Source organism: Perna viridis, chromosome 13 (genome assembly GCF_037379345.1).
Source record: "Perna viridis isolate PV_CMFRI_1.1 ecotype Kerala chromosome 13, ASM3737934v1, whole genome shotgun sequence".
Classification (NCBI taxonomy): Eukaryota; Metazoa; Mollusca; class Bivalvia; order Mytilida; family Mytilidae; genus Perna; species Perna viridis.
This window is the reverse complement of record NC_142457.1, coordinates 1,888,627-1,911,311: the sequence shown is the minus strand read 5'-3', so window position 1 is coordinate 1,911,311 and position 22,685 is coordinate 1,888,627. Positions and strand designations below refer to the sequence as shown.

General features: G+C 31.3%; 1 protein-coding gene across 2 annotated transcripts; it reads right to left on the bottom strand.

The window, feature by feature from the left end:
- Positions 1 to 281: 281 nt before the first annotated feature.
- On the bottom strand, positions 282 to 22,569 carry LOC148599193 (MPN domain-containing protein-like). Of its 2 annotated transcripts, none has more exons than XM_088559722.1 (15): positions 22,450 to 22,569; positions 20,127 to 20,305; positions 18,676 to 18,822; positions 18,030 to 18,119; positions 17,389 to 17,645; positions 16,779 to 16,825; positions 15,234 to 15,345; positions 12,968 to 13,064; positions 11,816 to 11,888; positions 11,026 to 11,102; positions 10,507 to 10,675; positions 9,860 to 9,930; positions 8,775 to 8,867; positions 6,587 to 6,679; positions 282 to 5,795 (listed from the first exon to the last, which is right to left on the bottom strand). In XM_088559722.1, exons 1-15 carry the CDS (start codon positions 22,451 to 22,453, stop codon positions 5,709 to 5,711), a joined length of 1,596 nt encoding a protein of 531 aa, XP_088415848.1. In that variant the 5' UTR covers positions 22,454 to 22,569; the 3' UTR covers positions 282 to 5,708. The 2 variants fall into 2 exon arrangements, with proteins under 2 accessions (XP_088415848.1, XP_088415849.1); XM_088559723.1 differs by having other exon boundaries at positions 22,342 to 22,545.
- Between the last annotated feature and the right edge of the window lie 116 nt (positions 22,570 to 22,685).

Here is a 22,685-nt window from a genome sequence, read left to right as displayed (position 1 = left end):
ATGTATAAGTTTAGTTACTTTATGATCGTTGTTGTGTATGTCTGTTTTCCATATCTGGTCTTTGTCCCTGGATTACATTTTGATTTCCGCTAGAATCTTGGTTCCCTTAATTACTCTTACGGATGGTAAGAAAAACAAGGGTAAAACTGTAAGCCCCCTCTCCTTTACAGCAGGGGTATAATTGCATAAAAAAATAACACAAGATAAGAAAAACAAAACCCACGAAAAAAAAGGCACTTGCAATACGAATACGTCAGAAAGGGCAATTGACAAAGAGCAAGTCCCACATGAAGAATTTTATTTTTGCATCCGGATAATGTATATTTAATTATGTACATTGAAAATCAGTCATGATTTTGGCAAACTAACGGAAAAACAGAAGTCAAAACGCAGTAACAATAAATATATACATAGTACATATTCCATTTGATTTCTTAAAGGCTACGATCTATTGCCTATCAATACAATGTTGATAATACCATCTCTACCAGGTAATTATATGTATAAACCTTTTTGACTGCTGAAGAAGATCGATTACTTTGAGAAAAAAAAGAGAGAAAGAAAACGTTTGGCATCAAATGAAAACCTGATAATGCCTTATTGCCTATGGTATATGTTTGATTATGCTACCCTTCACAGTGTTGTGGCTTTAGATTGGAGAGATGGTTTTTTAATTTACTTTTGGTGATGAAATGTTCGACTTCAACATGATTGTTTAGATCCACAACTTATCTGAAATTCTAAATAACATAATGATACTAATCTATATTTTTAAAATTTTTGATGTAGAACTTATTAATAATGATTTTAATGAACTCTTGTTAAGATATGAAAAACAGAAAAAAATACCTAAAAATATAGGAAAAATTGTTAAGTCTTAATAAACAAAATGATGTTCTGTTTAACAAAAATAATGTGATATTTCTGTCATGGTAAACAACAAATGTTAATGCATTTTACTACATGACAGTATGTGGTGATATGTTTTCCTTTCAATACAATGTTTTTTCTTTGTATTAAAATTAAGAATCTTTAAGTATCAATCCATATAAAATTCAGACACTGTCAATGGTAAAGTGATTCATTTTGTAAAAAAAAAATTGAACAAATATTTTTTTTGGTCAACATATGTTATATTTTAACATAACTAAAATCTTTCCTGTTGTCAGATCTGTAAATTTGAGATAATCATATATTCATCTCCCACTAAAATCAACCAAATCAAGAATGTTAACTCTGGCAAAATACCAATTTACTACCTATATAATTTTTACCTCAAAAGCCCAACCCCCAAATGAAAAAGTATGACTGGTTATATGATCAGTAACTGTATCTGAAGAAGAAATAAAAGTGAGTTTGATGGATTTTGACATAAATGGATCACCTCCTGTCTGAAATAAGTACAATTATCTTGATTCATCCACTGTATTCTGTTTAAGCTTAATTATGTCAAGTAAACCAGCAAGTGACCCACCTATAACATAAATATAATTAATTGATTGACAAATCTAACTAGTAGTTACTTGGTAATAGAAGATAACTTGTGTAAATTACCTTCAACTAATAAAATATGAACTGTTTACTAAGAAATTATAGAAAGTCTTTTGCAATATTGAAACTTTTCTTGATTGCTAGAATTTGATAAAAGTAAAAGCAATGTAGGAGTTTTAAAAGCTGTACTAAATCCATAGGCATTTTACATCATAAAATTACTCCAAACATTTCCTGAATTAGTAAAAAATATACAATAAAGCAATTAATTTTCATGAGTGGTCATTTTGGCATTTCTTTTTCAGATCTGTCAAAAAATGCAAATTAAATTCCATAAAATAATTATTCAGGTCTTAAGTAACTATTTCATTTGCATAAAAATATGAACATTTTTCGAATTCCTTTTTGCCTCAAATTCACCCAATTTTACAGTAGCTAAACAGATACATACAAATCAACACAATAACTACACGAGTGTATGATACAAATTGAAAATGAGAGTATTGCTAACAATTGAACAAATATTGCTGGTCAAAATGGTACATTGTAAATACATGTTTAATAATTTGTATATTTTGATATGTAGAATTGTATAACACACAACATAATAGCCTTGCACTGTCAGATGCATTAATGTGCATGAAAATTAAATATAACAAGAACAGTGTGAGTAAAGCTCACTAAATGATACCCCTGCTCAGTAATCCATACAGGCAAAATATAAATTAAGTTATTCCTATTCTGTTTAAAATTCCTTTGTTCTTCCTATGCAATAACTTTCAATCTAATACCAGTCGAGTGAGAATGAAAATTTTTGTATAGCTGCACAAAAATGTGTGACGTCACATGGCACTCCGCTGATAAATATTCCCTAAACGAAAGTTTGCAGTGCTTATAAAACTTTTAAACATTTTGGTAAAGAAAACTGAAAATAAAAGAAATGTAATACATTACACTTAAACAAAACAGGAAGTTGGTGTCACTTAATTCTGACATTGAATCCCACAACATGGCTTGTCTATAGGAGGATTCAGTCAAAATATCATATGGCTATGACACAATTGCAGAGAAAGCTATAACAAAAAGGATGTGGGCAAATGAACATAATCTTTTTCATAGTATCCAGAGCATAATTTTTTTTCAATATACATGTAATAAAATATTAAAGATAACTGTACTTAGCATGATTGCACTATACACATGTAATGTCTGTCTATGATTAAGTCCTGATATTAATGCCCTAACTAAAATATGCTCTGATTGTTAAAATAAACATACATACAAAAATGTCTTCCTTCAAATTATGGTAAAAAAATGCATGCATATGACCTGACAAGTAAAACGCTCATAGTGTGTCATAAATCATGTTATAAAATTATAAACTTGTCAAAAATTATTTGATCAAGTACTAAGTAGATACAAACAGAAGATAAGAAAATTTAAGTACTATTCTCTGTAAGAGTCAGGCAGTGGATGAATCATGGTGAAAAAAAAAAGTTTTTCAATGCAATTTTATTCAAAATGTTATTTGACAAGCAGAAATGACATTAATTTTTAAGTATCAGTAATTTGAAGTGTAAATTATATGAAATTCATTGAAATTTCATCTTCAAAGGGAGGTAACTCATTTTCCCCTTTCGTTCTATCATAAATTTGAACTCACTTTTCTGCATCTCTTATAATTTGAAGACAAACAGTTAATTCGTCTTCAATAGATCATAATATTTGTTCAAACATTGTCAAATTTGTGCGTTTTTTTTCTGAGCATGATTCATTATTTTACAATTTCGCCTGATTCTTTCCAGCACTTTAAAATTAACACAGACTGTACAATTTACTGTGTTTTATATCCCACTGTTTTGCACACTATATATACACCTTATGACACAACCATATAAAATCTATGTCTTCAACATGAGTTCCCACTTACTAATATTCTTAAGGCCAGGCCAATTAAGGTTTGTTTTTTTTTTTAAATTCCACAAGGGTCAAGTTTGAGACAATTCAAGCCTCTTCCTCAAATAATTTTTGTCAATATATCATAACAGTCAAAATTTAAACAATACATATTTTATCATTACAATCTGTGTTATAGATAGTACTAAGTGCACACACTCTCTTATCTAATAACAAAATAGTTTTTGAATTATATACAAGATCACAAATTACAGCAATTTTTTCAACATATATTAAAAATACTGACTTCACACAATGATATAATTTCAATGTTTCTTTAGGAGCCACTTTTCACAAATTGTAATGTCATAATACATTAAATTGGATGTAAATGTGTATAAGTAGGGAGGCAGATTACTATCACATAAACCAACCTTTGTACAACCAATTGTACTAGTATTGTACATCTGAATAAAATATGACCAAAGAGTGCAAAGTTTCAAATACTGAAATCATACAGCAGTAAAACTTGGATGCACAACATCTGGAGGCCAGGAGCATAAAATAATTGTTGTGCAACTCCTCATCTGGTTAGTAGAAAAATATCAATTGAATACATATCCAATATGTTAATAACATTACCATTAAGGTATTACAGTACATACACTAGTAATACTTAGTCTTCCTTTGATTAAGTGCTTTCAGTAAATCTTTTGACCATTGAGAAGGTTTTAACTTTCCATCAGACTATCAGACATAGAAAAAAAAATTCTATTGAATAAATCAACTGGTGAGCTGATTGTTCAGTTATCTACCTGGTTTAACCCATCATATCACTTTGAAATGCCGGAACCATCCGAGACACTGTAGCTGTTTATTTACTGTTTATTCTTGTCAGTTAATGTATTACATGTATTTAATAAGTCCCTGCGATTTAGTGATTCTCAGTTCAATAATTTTGTTATTACTTTTATGTACAGTACCTTAGTCAGTTCATCAAATGAATGTCATGTGATCAAGGAAAGACCAAGTCTATTCCATGAATATCATCATGGTATGTGCTGTAATTCATCAATTAAAAGTGTGAAACCTTATAATGCTGAACCATGAAAATCTACATTTACATGTGTTGTAAAAAAAACAGTAAATCAGGAATGTTTCATAAACAACTTATTTAGTCACTGATAATGTAAAACATTCAAGTGCACAAAAAACATGACATTTTGAAATCATTAAATCGGCAGTGGTTTAGCTAAAATATGGAAACAGACATACAGGCATCAAAAGGATTGACAGATCAGTAGCATTAACTAGGGTGTATGATATAAATATAACCAATGCAATCAAAATAGTAAATAATAAAACTTCAGCCATGATTTCAAGTGGGGTAGAAAGAAGATACAAGCCTCATAAATAATTTGAAAGATATAGATTTTTTGCACAGAATCTTACATACCCTTAAAAAAATGTGCATTGCAAATTTTTGTACCTTTTTTTTCTTGCTCCCTTAAACCAGAAATCTTGAAATCGCCTCTTCAAGTGTAATAGATCACTTACAATTTAACAAACATGGCACCACCGGTCTCACAACTAAATCTTACAATGGAGGTAATATTTGGTTAACTAGGGTCTATTAAATGTTGTGAGGTTTTTTTTATCAACAAGTTAGAAATCACGGAAATGATGCAGCAGTTAGTTATGAACACATAACAAACAGTTAGTCAGATCTTAAACTTCGTACCTGGCAATCAATACATCCCTCTGTTTCCAAATACTCCAAAGCAAAATGAATAAACACATCTACATACTTTCATTTCATCTGTACAAGTCTTCTAATTGTTTTAGTTTGTGTTTCTAGGCAACAAAAGTTATTAGTATTGATCAATTTGTTACTATGAATTCAATTAAATCATATGGTGCCCAGTCCCCCATTCACATAATCCCAATCTAAATAGAATTAATAGATTAACACATTCTTTAAACTGGAATCAATTAGAAATTGATATTTATAAAAATTATAAGGACTGTTTTTAATGTTTGACCAAAGTTATGTTTACATATTTATACCTAGGACAATAATTCATTTACTATTTCACAGTTCAACAAATAAAAATGTCAAACATTTGATTATATCACATAAACTAGGTCAAATATTAAAACAAATCAATTTTCAGAAAGTTTCAATCTGGGGATATTAGTATGCTGTGATTCAACACAATTTTTCCAGCAGTAAGAAATATTGGGTTATATTCAGCCCAAAGTATAGTATACAGAAGAATATAGTACTTTTTTAGCAGTATCTGTGGATGACAGCTAACATATTATATCTTTAGTACTAAGTGCTCGACAAAATCTAACAGTGTACCTCCATCCATTTGGTCAGACGGCAGCTTGTTTGACAGTGATTCCTGAAAAGAAAAAAAAAACAACAGCCAATAAAAACACTTGAATCAATAGGCATGCTGTCAAGGATTAAAGTGATCAGGCATTGATTTAACATGTTCATAGTAGGTCAGATCTATATATTCTTCTTGTAATCGCTCTTTGTAATTGAGACGACACATGTAAGACAAGGTCATGCACGTTCTTATCCCTTTCTCTTAGCCAATGAAATGTTTGAAGTGGCAGCATCACAGACATATTCAAAACTGAGACAAGAGAAAATATGACATCTTATATACTATGCTTCAAGAAATGGTGGCAGTCTCAAGGAGAAGCAAACAAAATATATATGTTTTCATGGGAGAAACAGGTATTTATACTCAGATCAAAGATTGGGTTATCTTCCCCTCGTTAGAGAAATTCTTGGTCTTTTGAGAATTTCTCAAACTCATGAACTTTAACCCCATCTTAAATCTTCACTCATGTAAGAACCTATTATTCTCCTCCAAATTCTAGAAAAAAAAATAATGTGTGCAAGCTCACAAAGAAAATACCCCTTTTTAAATACTGATAAAGTTGGATTATCTCCCTTTGGAATACTCCAGCAATAATTGTATAAATATACAATAATAAAAATAAAAAGAAATTTCTAATGCATAGCTACATATCTCCAACAATAACTATATTTCTAAAGCATATCTTCATTATCTACATATGATGCCCGCATCAACACTTCTTACATTAAAGAGTCTTTAAAATGAAATGAAAATAAATTGAAATTCTGTTCATAGTGCAAGATGTCATGTCTGGGCTTTACCTTTAATTTATCAATATATTTGATTGATGACTGCCAGGAATGGCTGAAGTTAACCCAATCAGATGATCCATTGTAGAAATCTCTTAATTTTTTCTGTAAAATAAAAAAAAAAAAAAACATTAAAAGATACATTTCTACAATACAGTGGATGTAATTGAATGTAGTTAAAATTTGTTTTGTAAAACAGAAAAAGAAAACATCTTCTGTAAAATACAAATGAATATGAATCATGTGATGTTAGAACTTGCATGTATTACCACAGGCAATTTATTTTCACTAATTTTATGAGCAATAAAACTAGAGGCTCCTGAAGAGCCTGAATCGCTCACCTGGCAAAACATGCCTTATTAACTAAGTAATTAAACGCATCATGCTTTGTTACCATGTTTGACAAAAAAATGCTAAAAAAGAGCATATATTGATGAATGTTGTAAGTTCAACTGAGTACCTAATACACTGTAAAATTTTGGAAATGCCTTCAAAATGTTTTTAGAACCTCTTGAAAAAATTTGGGCAGGGGTACCCCTATGCCCTTTTATTCCACCAGGTCGAAGGGCATTAGCCAAGTATACATTTGCTGAAAAAGAATATAAAATGAAGTAAAGTCATGGCTATACAACATTTTCATCATCATCATTCAATGCAGGAGACCATGTTTACTATGTAAACCAATTGTCACTAAAAATCAAAGCAAGTATAAAATTTATGAGAAAGTGGTGGCCCAGAACGAACTTGGTCTTCACCAATCAACTCAGAATACCATATTTCCCAAAGAAACCAACAAATCATTTGAATCCGAGGAACTGGTGAAAAAGGTTGCAAAATGGCTGCCTGAAAAAAAAATTTCAACAAAGCCAATGAACTCAGAATATCATATTGATCTCATGAGAAGCTTCCATCTTCATTCTTCTTCTTTGGTTGAAGTAAAAAATAGCAAAAAAAGAATTTTAACCCCTGTGTTCTTTTTTAGTAATGACAGTTATTTGAAAAAATGAAGTTTTAAATGATCAGTTTATGCAGGATACTCTAAAAAATTATACCAACTTTTAAATTTAAATTTTGTCAAATTGTTTCAGAGAAGAAGAGTTGTATACATGAAAAACAACAAAAAAGTTGGTTTCAGGGATCAAAACACTATATCGGGCAACAAATCATTTTGAACTTTCAGTGCAGGTCATCTTCTGATGGTGAACAATATTACACTCCATCAGAATTTTGCTAATTAAATGGTTTTCTGAGTTATTAGAAAAAAATAAACTTTGACCCATAAGTTCTAATTTAGTAACAGATTGACTGATTATTGGGTTCAACAGAGGCAATGTTCATCAGAATTTCAAAATTTTTAACAATTAGTTTGTGCAGAATACACTAAAAAATAATCTTAATAAGTTTCATTTGATTCTGATTAGTAGTTTCAAAGAAGAAGATTTTTTTTAAAATAACACAAAATTAGTCAAAAATCATGAAAAGGGGCAATAACTGCAATGTGGGTCAACAGATTTTCATCACCAAAATTTGACCACAGATAGATCTACATTGTTGAATATTTTTAGCCTGTCAGAATTGGTTAAACCTATTGGTTTTGTAGATAAACGAGAAAAACTTCTGTCTGACCCTGATGTTCTATTTTTAGATTAGCAACCATGTTTTTCTATGGATAAAAAATTGAAGCAAATACTTCATGCAGGAAACCCTATTTAAATAGAACAACCATGGTAAGTTTCATCCAAATCCATTCAATTGTTTCAGAGGAAAATATGTTTGAAAAAATGTTAACGATGATGACTCTGGACCCAAGTGATGGCAATAGCACAAATGGCCTACATCCAGGTGAGCTAAAAATCACAATAAATAGCCATGAATTAGTCCTTTTGATAAAGAATACATCTTAAGTATGGTTCTGTCTAAAGACCAGGCAGGGGATGATTCATCATACCCAAGATAATCAATGAGATTGTTCATTTGTTACATCCTAAAAAAAGATTTTTGGGATTAAGAAATGCATGAATCACTAATCATAAGCTTCTGCCTGGTTTTAAGGCAGACCTGTACTTAAATATAGTAAATAAGTCACAAAAATAAGAAATACATGTAGCAAAAAGGAATTGATATCCTAAAATGTAAAAATAAGAATCCATGAAAATGAACTATTTCACAGTATGCTGCTAACATCTGCTATAACACTTACCATTTCACTGAGAAGTTCTTCAGTTAGTGATGGGTTTTGTTTCAGTACATAAGAGACTTTCATAGGAATACCACATGAGTCTGTCTGATCATCCTTTGGAAGAGAAGACATATTCATACAGATGATGTACAATGGTTAGATTTCAGACACATATACATTTTATATATTATAGATAGGCAAAATTGCAACATAAGTTTTCACATGTTTAAAAACATAATTTATGGAAACGTGTTTAAGACCAGTATGGTGAATACATATTTGCACATTTAAAAAAGTACAAGTTTTTGAAGATAATGTGAAACCATACTCGTCTCATTTTATGGTGTATTATTGAGAATAAATGCATCTAAATATGTATGAATGATTTTTTATTTACTCATTTTTCATGAATATTGAATTTGTTCGTTAGAAACACATGCTTTACATGTTTTTTTATGGTAGTCCAAAACATATAAAAAACATGTATTTCAAATGTTTTCAAAGCATACTAAGTATGAAAAACGTATGTTGCAATTTTTCTCCTGTACACATGGTACATTATGAACATTTATTAACCCAAAAGGCAAGTTTTTTTAAACTATTTTTTTAACGACACATTCTTTTATACATATATGCTCTACACATCTCTGTATTGTTTTATTTTCACATTCAGTACTTTTATGTTGCTGGAGTGTATAGGGACAACTATTTCGCTGTACATGTGTACCTTGTTGTTTTGGGGCCAGCTGCAGTCAGCCCTGTGGTGCAAAGGTTTCCTCATCATTCATTGAAGACCAATGGGTGGCCTTGACATTTTTCATCCTAGTGAAGTTGTGGTCACTTTGACATATTCACCATATCCCTTATATCTAATACTTTCTTTGGTTTTTTATTGGTTTTACTTTAAAGATGGCAGAATTGCATCCGGAGTATGAATTCTTTTACTGCCTAGGATCTCTATGGTAAACATGTGAGGGAATACTTGTTGTTCAGCGGCACATCTAGAATAGTAAGTCCATAAACAGCAAGCCGATATTTTTTAAGGATGGCCTCATTTGGGTTAACAAATTCTTTTACTTTTCCTACATTAATTAATCAGTAATTACCTCGATAGGTGGCATAACCATGAACATGTTATAACTGGAATCTAAATCACTCTGAACTTTAAAGTATGGAGCTGGAATAAAACAAAGGTGCTTAACAAATAACACAGGAACAAAGTTACAATTCTCTTGTACTACATAAATACTAATGAATTAAACACTATTTTTCTTGATAAATTATTTACTACGATTTTACAAATCCAACAAAAAAGCATAAATTGACAAAAAAATGAAGTAAACTAATGGTAAAAAGAGAAACATAATGATAAAACACGATTTAAAGCAGAAGAAAATTATGTTTGCTATGGGTAGTTAAAATATAGCCATTTAATTGATTCAAAATTTGTCGTGTCAATTTTTTGACTCAACATTTCACATTCAAAGTTATGATTTCCAATCAAAAATGATCATACTGCTATGCATAGAAAAATATATCTTTTGTCTGAATGTTTAACAATATTAAACAAGACCAATTATGATCAATTCAAAATAGCAAATGGGCCATACAAAGCTCAAATTCCATTCAAAGCTACACTGTAGGTCTTGAGAAAGTTGTCATCAAATGTCTGGAGAGTGTGAAAGACAAATAGTGTTGAAACCATGGCACTGAGGCAAGAGGATTAACAAAACTTTTGATGTAGAATACTTACAGGATATGATACCCACACAGGGGTAATATGAAGCACCGGAGCCCTTCATACAGAGCTGATATGACATCTGACAACCAATATCCCTTATCGTTGGATCTGATTGGCTGTGAGGGTGACTGTGATACCAACCAACCAATGACAAGCCTTGTCTCTGCATAGACGTCTTTATCTGTTTTAAAAGTTCAACAATATTTAAAATATACAGATAAAGTCTGGGACATATTGATCATTATCATGCATAAGTGACATCCATTGGAATGTGAGAAGACCCTTAAGGGAAGCAGTTATGATGATTTACAAATGTGCAATAAATATTTTAAAAAGTATCTGAACTCTGTAAAAAAACAGCTTTAAATCAGAAAAAAAACAAGTCAGCAAAACTCCCATGTCAGTCAAATCTAAACATAATGAATATATTTAGTATCTGCCTCAATTATTGTCACCGTTTATGTAATATAGATCAATAAATGTATTAAAATCAGACATATTTCATTATATTAACAAAGGCTAGTATCCTACCTCATCTTCTATTGATGTAGACTTGTGACCATCAGTCAGCTTACATTTACATGGGAATGCTTCTATGATGCTTAGATCTGAAATAATCAGCACCTTATTTACTTTGAGATACATGTACATGTATGAAGGCTATAAATGCTACGATAGAAAACTATAGGAAATGAATTTTTTTCCCGAATACCAATAGTGTATTTGTTCACATAAATGTCTGATTAAACCATACGGTATGGCAACCTCAGCTGTACAGGTTTTAGACTGACATTGCAGATAAAACTCCATCAATGCTTAAAATGAAGGCAAAGATAAGAGCACATATTAAAGTTTGTCTGTTTGATCTGAATGCTTGAAATGCAATTTGTAAAACTAACAAAAACTTTCAAAATATGTTTTATAACCTTATAAAATCATTTATATTGATCACATTATAGCCTTGGACTATAGAAATATGTTAAAGTTTGGAAACAAAATAAGAACTATTACAGTACTAGTATCAGACTTGGATCCACGGATGAATGTGCCTGACATACGTCCAAACCTAAATTATTGGAATATGTTTTGTTTTTTCACATGAAATCTAGATTTTTCACAAGTTTTAAAACCCAAAATTCTTTCTATGCCTCTCACCTTATCTGAAATCTTGATCCACCCCTAAGTATTTGTAGAAACAGACTATAGAACTATTACAGTAATTGTAGAAACAGACTATAGAACTATTACAGTAACTGTAGGAACAGACTACAGAACTATTACAGTAATTTAAGAACTAGACAATAATGTATAAAAGTCTTACGCTGAGATTTAGTGTTCCAGGTTCCCCCTAGGTACCCCACAACTTCACTTGAGGTAAGGTGGCAATGGAAGTCCTAAATAAATAAATAAAAATATATAGTACATGTATCTTTCAACAAAGACAAGGCACAATGAGTAAACTGATCATAAATGGAAATATGCTAAAACATAAAATCCACAACTAAGACAATAAATGCAGACTCAAATCTTTCCAGATGTCTGTTTTACAGGATATGGATGTATGACCGATTTATTGCCAAGCTATCCCGATGTCTGTTTTACAGGATATGGATGTATGACCGATTTATTGCCAAGCTATCCAGATGTCTGTTTTACCGGATACGGATGTATGACCGATGTACGGCCAAGCTATCCAGATGTCTGTTTTACAGGATATGGATGTATGACCAAAGTACAGCCAAGCTATCCAGATGTCTGTTTTACAGGTTATGGATGTATGACCGATGTACGGCCAAGCTATCCAGATGTCTGTTTTACAGGATATGGATATATGACCTATTTTTACAGGATATGGAAGTATGACCGATGTATGACTAGATGAGAGAAGCATACACAGTACAACATAGGGAAAGCATTTAAAACTTAATGGCCACTGCTACATCTGAAGACAGAGGCATACACACATTACAGGATCAGACCGTGCTAAGAAAAATAGGTTCTCATGTCCTAAAATGTCCACAAGAACACTTTTTAAAATGACTAAGGGATATTCTAGTAAAATTACCATGGAGGGGGCAGAATGCCACTTAATTATTTAAACATTTCTGATATTTTACTTTCCACAATTTAATGCATTGTAAAATTAAATTAATTCTCTTGGTGATACCCCTTATGAACTGTAGCATTCCACCCCATTCAGAGATATTTCACTAGAATAGCCCTTAATACTGTAGCTTATAAAAAATCACAATAGTTTCTCTTTTTACAGGGTAAAACTACAGTTTATACTGCCATGGATATTTTCTTTACAGAACTTAAAATATGATTTTTGGACAAATTGTGAATTTAAATCTGTGCTTAAGCAAACTTGTTGGAAAAACTTTGACAAAAAAACGATAGCACAATAATTTCCTAGGTTACAATAACAATTCAGACAACTTTAGTTTTCAAAGACTTCACTAATAAAACTTACCAATAATAACAAAACATTAGATGATAACGATACTGTAAATGGCTGAGTTTTCCCCAATGATTTGAATGATTCACATGACACAAATGTACCTGGCTCACTACAATAGATCAGTAACCAGTAACAAGAATTTGTAAAAAAAAAAATCCAAGACCTAAGCCAAAACTTTTTTTTTACTCAAAAAATTTATGTTGACATTATGAACTTGTAGGCTGTCATATGGCCATCCTCGCCAGGAGAAAATCTGTACAAACTGTTGTACTTTCCCATTTCATTTAAGAATGTTTGCTGCTCAGTTTAAGAATAACAAAGATTTCAAAGGGTTGTAAAATCTTTTAAGTTCTTTCATGCTAAAACAATACAAGAACAAAAATGATTGGTCAGTGTGCTTGGTTTTGAGATAGGAGCATTTGAAATTTTGGTGGGAAAAGGACTTCTCTCGTTTTCCATAGGTTTTGGTGTTTTTTATATTAAAAACCCTAAGAAATAATGAAAATTTCATTAAAAAATTATTCTCAAGCAACATTTTAATTGTTTAATGAAATTATGGAAAGAAAAGTGGGGGGCACCGGCCAAAAAAAATATTTGTGCTAAGAAAGAAATAAAACCCCAGAGGAGTCTAAAAATCTGCCAAAAATTGCTGAATATGACTTGCGAACATCCTTAAATCTAGATTTGACACCATATAAGATATCGAAGTGTATTAATGGATAAGAAGTGGACGCTTACTCTTCTGGTGCACCTAGTTCAATTTTAATGGAGTCAGGTTTGCCTATTCATCTAAAGTGTTTTGTGTTTATTTTAGTTAACATGTTATTTATAGTGCATTGTTTGTTGAACTACTTATTGTTCTAGAAATCCTGTTTGTCATTCTAAGCATAGCCTCCTTCCTTTTGCCAAAGTGTATTTGTATCAGGCTAAAAACATAGTGTCTACTATCCTAATATCTAGCTTTTTGTGTATACCCTAAAATTATATGACCATTTTAGCTCAAGCACTGGTAAAGTCTACAATGTTTCCCCATTAACTCAAAGTAAAATGTATTTGAAAAATAAAATAATTTCCCTACAGGAGGCAATACCATATTTTCCGGACTATAAGTCAAATTGCCTAAATCTGACAAAAATCGACGAAAAAAACATAGATAAGTCGAATTCAGCAGATAAGTTGAGGGTCAGACGTGTGCATTTATATTGTACGTGTCAACGGAGATCCAAGTTGAGCGGTTTGTTTTCAACTGCATATTATTCCAGCGATGTTACTAAGTATAAGATTTCTGAATTAAATAAATATATGTGTTTTTGTTAAAGTGTACTTTGTCTGCGAGTTCAATTATTTTTATTGAATGGTGTGTCAATGGCTCTGAAGCCATAGATCATCAGGAGTATGAAATTGTAAACATGTCAAACGTGGGCAGCCATTTGTGAAATAAGCAGGAAATTGTTTGATGAATTGGTCATAATTACGAGCGGTAATTAGTAAACAATATTACCTGGTATTACGAAATACAATAAGAAATAATTGTTACCTTCAAATTTGGTTGCAATTAGCCATTTAGATAATACCTTAATTGAATCATAATTTGAGCCACATGCGAATATGTTACCACATACCATAAATGGGTATAAATTTGCATAATAAAGGACCAATAACTCGGAAACACTTGACAATGTATTCCAAGTAAAAAAAGAGTTTTGTTAATGTATCTTCTAGAGTTTATTTATATTATTTTAATAGTTTCAAAGTCCCAGAGTTTTTATTAACATCAATGTATTCATTCATAAATGGATAGCGGCAATGATCAATGATATTTGAATTCAATCGCCGGTTTCACTGTTTGAGTGATGGCTTTCGTTGATTGCAGTTTACCAAAAATTCTGAATTAAAGCAATCGAAAGTGAACTAAACAAATCTTATGAAAAGCATTTTCGATGAACATTTTTCTTGAAAAATCCTTAGATAAGTCGAAGTGGACGATAAGTCGAGGCTGACACTTTACTGAAAAAAATATCGACTTATAGTCCGGAAAATACGGTACATTTTTTTTAAACCTCAACTGTGTCAAATGACTGCCGTCTTTTTTATGTCATTTAATGAAGAAATTAAGAATGCTTTACCAGTTCCTAATATTTTTTTTATTTTCCAGCTGTGTAGTTTGAGAACTGACACAATTCTTTTAATGATTTCACTATTAGGACAGGTTGAATTCAGCTAGACTCATAAGATCAAGTAAAGTAAAACCTCTATCATTATGTTGACAATAGCTTACAGATCTTGGTTCTTTTTGCCCAGTATGGAATGATGAACTGATTCTCTCCCTTTGTTGCTCTGGTTCCCAGAGGTACAACTTTTATCTGGCTCTTTCATGGACAGGTTTAAAGCTGAAAAATTATTACAGTAGTTTAAAGAATATGTTCAATTTTTAATTGTGCTTTTGAAGGGTCAATTTTTTAATTAAAAAAAAATTCTGGACTGATTTTCAATATACAAATAAAAACTCCAAAACATTTTTACTTTTCATACAATGTCAAAACAACTTGTCACTCAATATAAAGTAAAATATAATGTTCATGAATATGAATATAATTCAACAGAGCATTTTTCCAATTGCCATTGTCATTTGATTTTAAAGCTGTCAAGTTGGGAAAAACAAGTCTAACTTCCTATACACAGGCAATTGTGCCACATATGATAATCATATGGTACTTGATTCATATGATAATCATATGATGCCAACCATACGATTCTCATGTGTGGTACATTTGCCTGTGTATAGATAATTTAATTTTTTTATACACAAGCAAATGTGCCACACATGAGAATCATGTTTTGCATCATATGATTATCAATAAAATAGAGCACCATCTGATAATCATGTTTCGTTTTACAAATGATAATCGCATGATTATCTTAAGATAATCATGTTTTTAACAAACATATGACAGTCGTATGTTTTCAAGCCAAAATTAACATATGAGAATCATATGATAATCGTATGACTGTCATATGTTCAATATCATATGATTGTCATATGATTACCATATGAATTGAGCACCATATGATTATCATATATGGCACATTTGCCTGTGTATAATGAGAACCTTATAATTTTCTGCTTTTCAAACTTTGTGAGTGTTCTAAATTTTTTTACCAAGTTTTATGATATAAACAACTTAGGGAAAGTTTTATCGCAGTACAGATTCAGTTCATGTAAAATAATCATGATCAACCAATCAAAAGGCTTATTACTAATTAAATACAATCATATATATGTAATGAGTGGTTTGACTTATTTCTCCACTCAACCACTCAAGATGGTGAATTCAAGATTTAAAATATGCAAGCTTTAGCAAGCATGTTAAAATCTTAATTTTACCATAGAGAGAAATACTGGTAGTTTAAATAAAAAATAGGTTGAAGGAGAATTGGTTTATCACATGAAACCAGTAAAAAATAGGAAATGGTAAAACAGAGGGAAAACTCAAGCAGAAAATCAATCACTGCCCAATGGTTAAATAGCCATGTGCAATTTTAATCACTAGCTTAAAAATGGGAGAAAAATAATACTTTTTTACGTGTTTGTTTTCAGCTTTCATGCTATTCAATCAGTTTGGTTTTTTTGATAACTCAATATTCTTTACAACTCAATAATAGATACATTTCTGCAGCTCTTTTAGGTAAAGTAAGGTGTAAGTTGTGACGTCACAATACTTTGATCACTAATGACCTCGAAACTTACAACTAATTTTACACTCATGATGAAAGGACTGCTGAATCTTATTCTGCGACAAAATTGGCTTCAAGAAATACCTACCTTCTTCTTGTACATGTATATCACTCTTTAAGCAGTCTGTTGAGGTTCTAAAAAATGCATGTAAAACATGATGTCATAGAGATTAATTCAATGAGTATATATCCAAGAAACCAGAAAGATTTTAAATGGATATTCTGTTTCTTAGATATTAGATATTAAGATTCTTATAACATTGCAAATAATACAGTCATAACAAAACAATATAAATGAAAGAACCACAACTCTGAAAAACAAAATCACATCTAGCAAAACTGTATCAGTAATACATTTAGTCAAACCTGTCTTAGTCACCACCTGTATCCAGCAATAACAAATCATACATGTATCTAACACTATTTTTTACTTTCTCGTGCCAAAACAACACAAATATCAATCCACAAGTCACAAAATTTAAAACGTATAATGAAAACAGCATTTAATTAAGAAGAAAATCTATATAATAAATAGGACCATTAATTGGTTATCATGAATTACTCAGAACATTTGATGATTTAACTCGCGCACTGAACTTGCACTTCTTGGCATTCTCTGGCACTAGTGATTATATTTGATACTCTTTCCAATTGAATAACTAACGAACATTGAACTATAAATAAAAATCAAAATTTACTTGTGATTTGGACCAGATCCATTGGTGAATGATAGTTTTGTGCTGAGGTCAACAGCATGAGGTATTGTATTATTTTTGGAATCATGTCCATTGTGTTTTGATTCAGTCACTTGTTCCTTTAGGTCTATAGACAGATCCATTCCAAGATGGCTCAGATCAGTCTTCCTAGGACGGTCACCATGGTTACTGTATAAACTAGCTGCACTCCCTGGACGCTCATTGTTTTGATTGTAATCAGTCATGAACACCCGGGGGGACTGAAATAGACATTTTAATTTGAATTATGGTATGAATAATTAAATTAATCGTTTTGAAATCTTATCTATATTTTAATGCTGTAATTGTTTGATTTGAATATCAAATCATAATTCATGTTGCAATCATTTCTGCATTTGTAGTGTAGTCAAAATATCAAAATTTAGGAATCTAATTCTATATATCTGAACAGGTTTAAAAAAAATAAACACAAACTTTGAACAGTACTTAATCTATAACACACAGGGTCAATATTTCAATCTTTATATAAATGAATACAATAGTCTCAACATTCAACATATTAAATGTATTAGCACCTGTAAAACAAGAGCATTTAACATAATGATATTGCTCTTTAATTTCTTTTATCCTACAAAATTACTTACAGCAGACTCTCTTCTCGCTGGACTACCAGGTCGATGTTTCCTGAACCATGACGTCTTCCATGTGTCCAGTTTTCTACCTTTATACATTACCTGTTTAATAAAATGAATGAACAAAACTCAATCAAAATTGATAAACTCAAAACATAAATTAAATTTTATCACAATAATGTATGGTCCATTATTGGCAGATCATTTTTTTACAGTTCCAATGACACTTCATTATTTTCATTCGTTATTTTCATTTCTATACCCTATCACATGAAGTGGTGAGGTATTTGGAGAAACCCTCCGAAAAGTCGAATGTCAATCTGTCTGTCTGTCCCTAAAGGTTTCAGATGATAACTTGATCAATGACTTTTTTTTTAATGTTGTACAGTTGTTAAGTGCCATAAACTACAAATAAAGTTTAATTTTCAGCAAATTACAAATTGCAGTGAGACCATTTTGATAATTTTATCAATCCCTTTTTCACCATAATATGGCAGGGTATCAATTAATGTTCCATTAACATGATTAATGCCATATTTTTACATAATTATTGCTTTACCTCTTGCCTATCCAATTTTAAAAAGTAAAAAAAACTTTAACTGAATGGTTTCAACAGTTCACACTAATTAAGACATTTAATAAATATTGTATAACTTACAGAGTTCCATCCACAACCTGATTTCTTGTTTGGGTTAACCTGGCGTTTGCAATGTGCTGCCCAAGCACTTGGTGTACTGAACATCTCTTTTGTTGCTGGGGTCATAATCTTTCCATTAGGTAGCAGATCAGCAAGGAACTTTCGACCCTAGATAAATTAAGAAATGGAAATAACTTATTACAGTAGAACTATCAGGCCTCATCAAATCAGGCAGAGTTTAAATGTTTTCATCATAAACAAAACTTCAGCATAGTCTCAAAATTGGTAATTTGAACTGTCTCAACTGTCAAAATATAATAATCTATGGAGTAAGATTCTATAAATAATTTTTAAAACATGTATGTAGTAGACTACAAACACAGGAATAATTATCAGATATGTTTATATAGAAACATGTTTTAGAACCAAAATGGTTGAATTTGTTCTTGTGCATATCATTACAAGAAGTCAGATGTTTTCAAAAATAATACAAGTACATGTATACCAACAATACCTTTTTTGTATATAAAGTCCAATAAAAAACATATAACTACCATTTGAAAATCTTTATTAGTGGAATTATTTAACTATATGGAATTATCTCCTTCATTATCTTCTTTAATTATACTTTTATAAGAAGTAATGTATCAGTCCTATCTTTCAGGGTGGTTTAGTGTTCTAGGATTTCAATTTCCCATCACCCGGGGCAAGCACAATATGGCTGGGGGGAAGTTATTTTTTATGCTCCACTGTCCATTTGGCAAGTAAAAAAACATAATTTTCAAAATAATTTGTAAAGTTTGGGAAGCAGACTTTAACTGAAGGAAAGTACATCTTCATTTAGATGCCTACAATTTTGAAAAATCTTAGAACACTGCAGTGGTCTTATGGAAAACATACTTTGCAAATTTTTCTACGTGTGTGCAGGTTCTCAGTGATGCATGTAGTGTCATACATGCGCAGTATATACGTTTATGTACAGAGATTTTCCTACTGTTCTTGAGAAGACCCAAAAAGGGTTCATGCAGTTTGGAAAAAGAATATGAAAAATGCAACTTTGGGAGATAGTTTTTATACATTTAGATGAAGGCATTGAAGCATTTTTATAAAGTATTTAAAAAATAATTTGTTATCAAAATCCTTGATGAGGACCATTACAGTTTACCTTGTACTGAAGTCCATGAGATGATCTCTGGATGACCAATTTTAACAGTAGAGTGAAAAGAGGCTTTTGCATATCTTACAAATCTCAATTTTAACCATATACATGTACATGTACAAATCTCGAGTAGTTTCAAGTCACAAATGGGAATTTTCACTGCTGAAAGTTGGAAAATTTTAAGCATTTTTTATCTTCGAGGATGGGGCTAAAATTCAAATAAAAAATAAGGGCATCATATACATTTTAGACGTACATCACTGTATACATAACATGTACATGTACATGCAAGTTTGAGATGGAGAAATTTTACCAAATATTTTAGAGTAAGAAGACCATTTCCAGGTTGTATAATGCCATCAGTGATCAGCATCTGAAGGGTTACACCTCTCCCTGTTATTGCTGTTTTCATGTAGTTCTCTGAAATGGAATTATCCCCTTCACTGTCTTCGTCTTCAATTCCATCTTCCACTTCATCTGTCACACTCTCATCTATATTCAAATATAATACAAAATTCATAATAAAATATTGTGAAAAAAGGACTATTTGCAAAAATGTATAAAAATGTACATGCAAGAAGATTTAAATCTTGGGTATATTGTATCCATAGTAACCTAGTAAAAATCATCAACACACCACCAATGTTTTAAAGCAGAGTCAAAGGTTGCTATGTAACACAATGAAATAAATTGTACATGTCTGGATGTGTGTCACCGTCATATTTTTGCAGTGGTCTGGTTACTTAGTGAATTTTATGGTGTGTTTATTCGTTGTTTCAGTTCGATTTTGACCTTACATTAAAGGGAGATGGTTAAGACCTTATAAAACTAGTCTAACCCCAACACAGACATGCACCTATTCACAGTCAGGAGATGTTCATTATTATGCATATTTTTTTGACTTTTTAGTTTATTTTGAAGAAGTGTTTGTTACCATGGACTTTATTACTTTTGTCGTCTGGGCCTTTCAGAGCTTACTTGAAGGTGTGATCTCTGTGTTTACTATTTTTATAAGGGTATACGGTGGTGCATTTGTTGCATTTTACCATATTTGTTCCTTTTTCTATTGTTAGCCAAATTTAGAATTCTATTAAAATTGATATTATAATCAAAGATGTGTTTGCAATAGTTACAGGAAATAGTATTCCTTCAAATTAGTGATGATTTTTAAAATGTGGAGATGCAATTTTGAAAATTTGTTACATTTCCTAAATTTTGGAACAGTAGGAATTTATGTCTTACCAGATTAACAAGCAATTGAAGTTGACCCTTACTAGCTACACAGTTGTAGCTCCATTGACATGATTTATTTATACTGTACATTATGTATGCAAGAGTAATCAAGGGAACCAAGGTTATAGCAGTAATCAAAAGAATGTAATCCAGGGACAAAGACCAGACATGGAAAACGGACATACACAACAAAAAAGATAAAGTAACTAAAATCCTACATACAAAGTAACAAAAGCAAATGAGCAACTCAGACTCCACTAAAAACTGGGAGCATGGACCAGGTGCACCGGTAGGGTAAGCGTCCTCTGCTTTTCTTTTTTTTTTCTTTTTTCTGTTTTTGTGATCTTACATTAAAATCACAAAAAAATAGTTCAAGCTACGTTTTGCAGCTATTTCCCCATAAGCATCACCATCTTTTATAGACATATTATTAGTCTAACATATGACAGTTGCTTAGCAGTATGCCAGGAACTACACTGGAAAAGTGTTGAATAGGCCACATTAGCACGATGTGGACAATCTGGTGCCCCATGTTAGACCGGAAATGGAATTACGCAAACCAGTCAACATCTAATAACCAAACAAATAATCAAACGAAAAAAGCACTGTGACGGCCATTTTTTACTGGCTGTCCTCCGACCGTTGCTTGTGATAAAAACATCAGACAACCCCATTTTTTAAGTCAGGACCAGCAGGACCGACGAATTTCGTGTACTCTAACAGTTGTTTTTTTTTTTTTTTTTTTTAAGAGAAACCTTTAGTGATATGGAATGGCAGGGGCCAAGGGCCTTATGCCCATTGAAGTTGAAAATAGCCCGTTAAAGTTACAGGATTTCACTTAGAATGTATTTAAATGGCTCATTTACATCTTGAATACTTGTAATACATAAATGCTGAAAATAGTCCATTTGAAAAAAAAACTCTTTCTTGACTACTGAGACTTGTGTGACAAAGTGTGTCTGGAATCTAGTGCACAATATTGCAGCTACAGATTCTTACTGGATATTTTCACTGGGAATAAAACTGTGTACCTGATGGAGCATAAGATGCTTACCCCAAAGTTTTCCCTGGAAGTGAAAGTTCATACTGCAAGCGATTCAGATTTTTTGTGTGGTGTCTTGTTTTATCTATTTTTCAGTTTTATTTGATTTATTCATTTGCTAGATTATGTATACAAGGACATTACAAAATGTCTGTACTTTACATTCAATCTTCTAAAAAAAAGACAATTATTCTAAACACCACAATACATGTAAACACATTGCAATAAAATTAAAAATACAATGTACATGTACCTGAAACTTGCCTCTCAATGTATAATTTGAATACGTCAGCTCTGAAAAATGTCTACAAATCAGAATAGGTAACATATAATTTCTGTAAAATAAAGTAAAAATACACACCCATATTCAACCCAAACAAAATCACCCTTCAGATCATTGTTTACAAACAATTTTCCCTCTTTGTTTACATGTGCTTCCTGTGACCCCGACCTAGGAGGTAAATCTTTAGTTGACCAGCCATTAGGCAAAAGATTGATAACAGATTGATGTTCGTATTTTATATTTTTGTCGATATATTGTATTTAAAATATTTAAATATAATTTATCAATAGAGTAAATCAAAATCAATCAGGATT

Bases quoted from the DNA above. Each gene is read 5' to 3' on its own strand.
- LOC148599193 (XM_088559722.1), bottom strand. The intron at 15,346-16,778 runs GTAGGTATTTCT...ATAATTTTTCAG, and splicing joins TATACATGTACAAGAAGAAG to CTTTAAACCTGTCCATGAAA. The intron at 11,889-12,967 runs GTAAGTTTTATT...TTATTTATTTAG, and splicing joins CTAATGTTTTGTTATTATTG to GACTTCCATTGCCACCTTAC.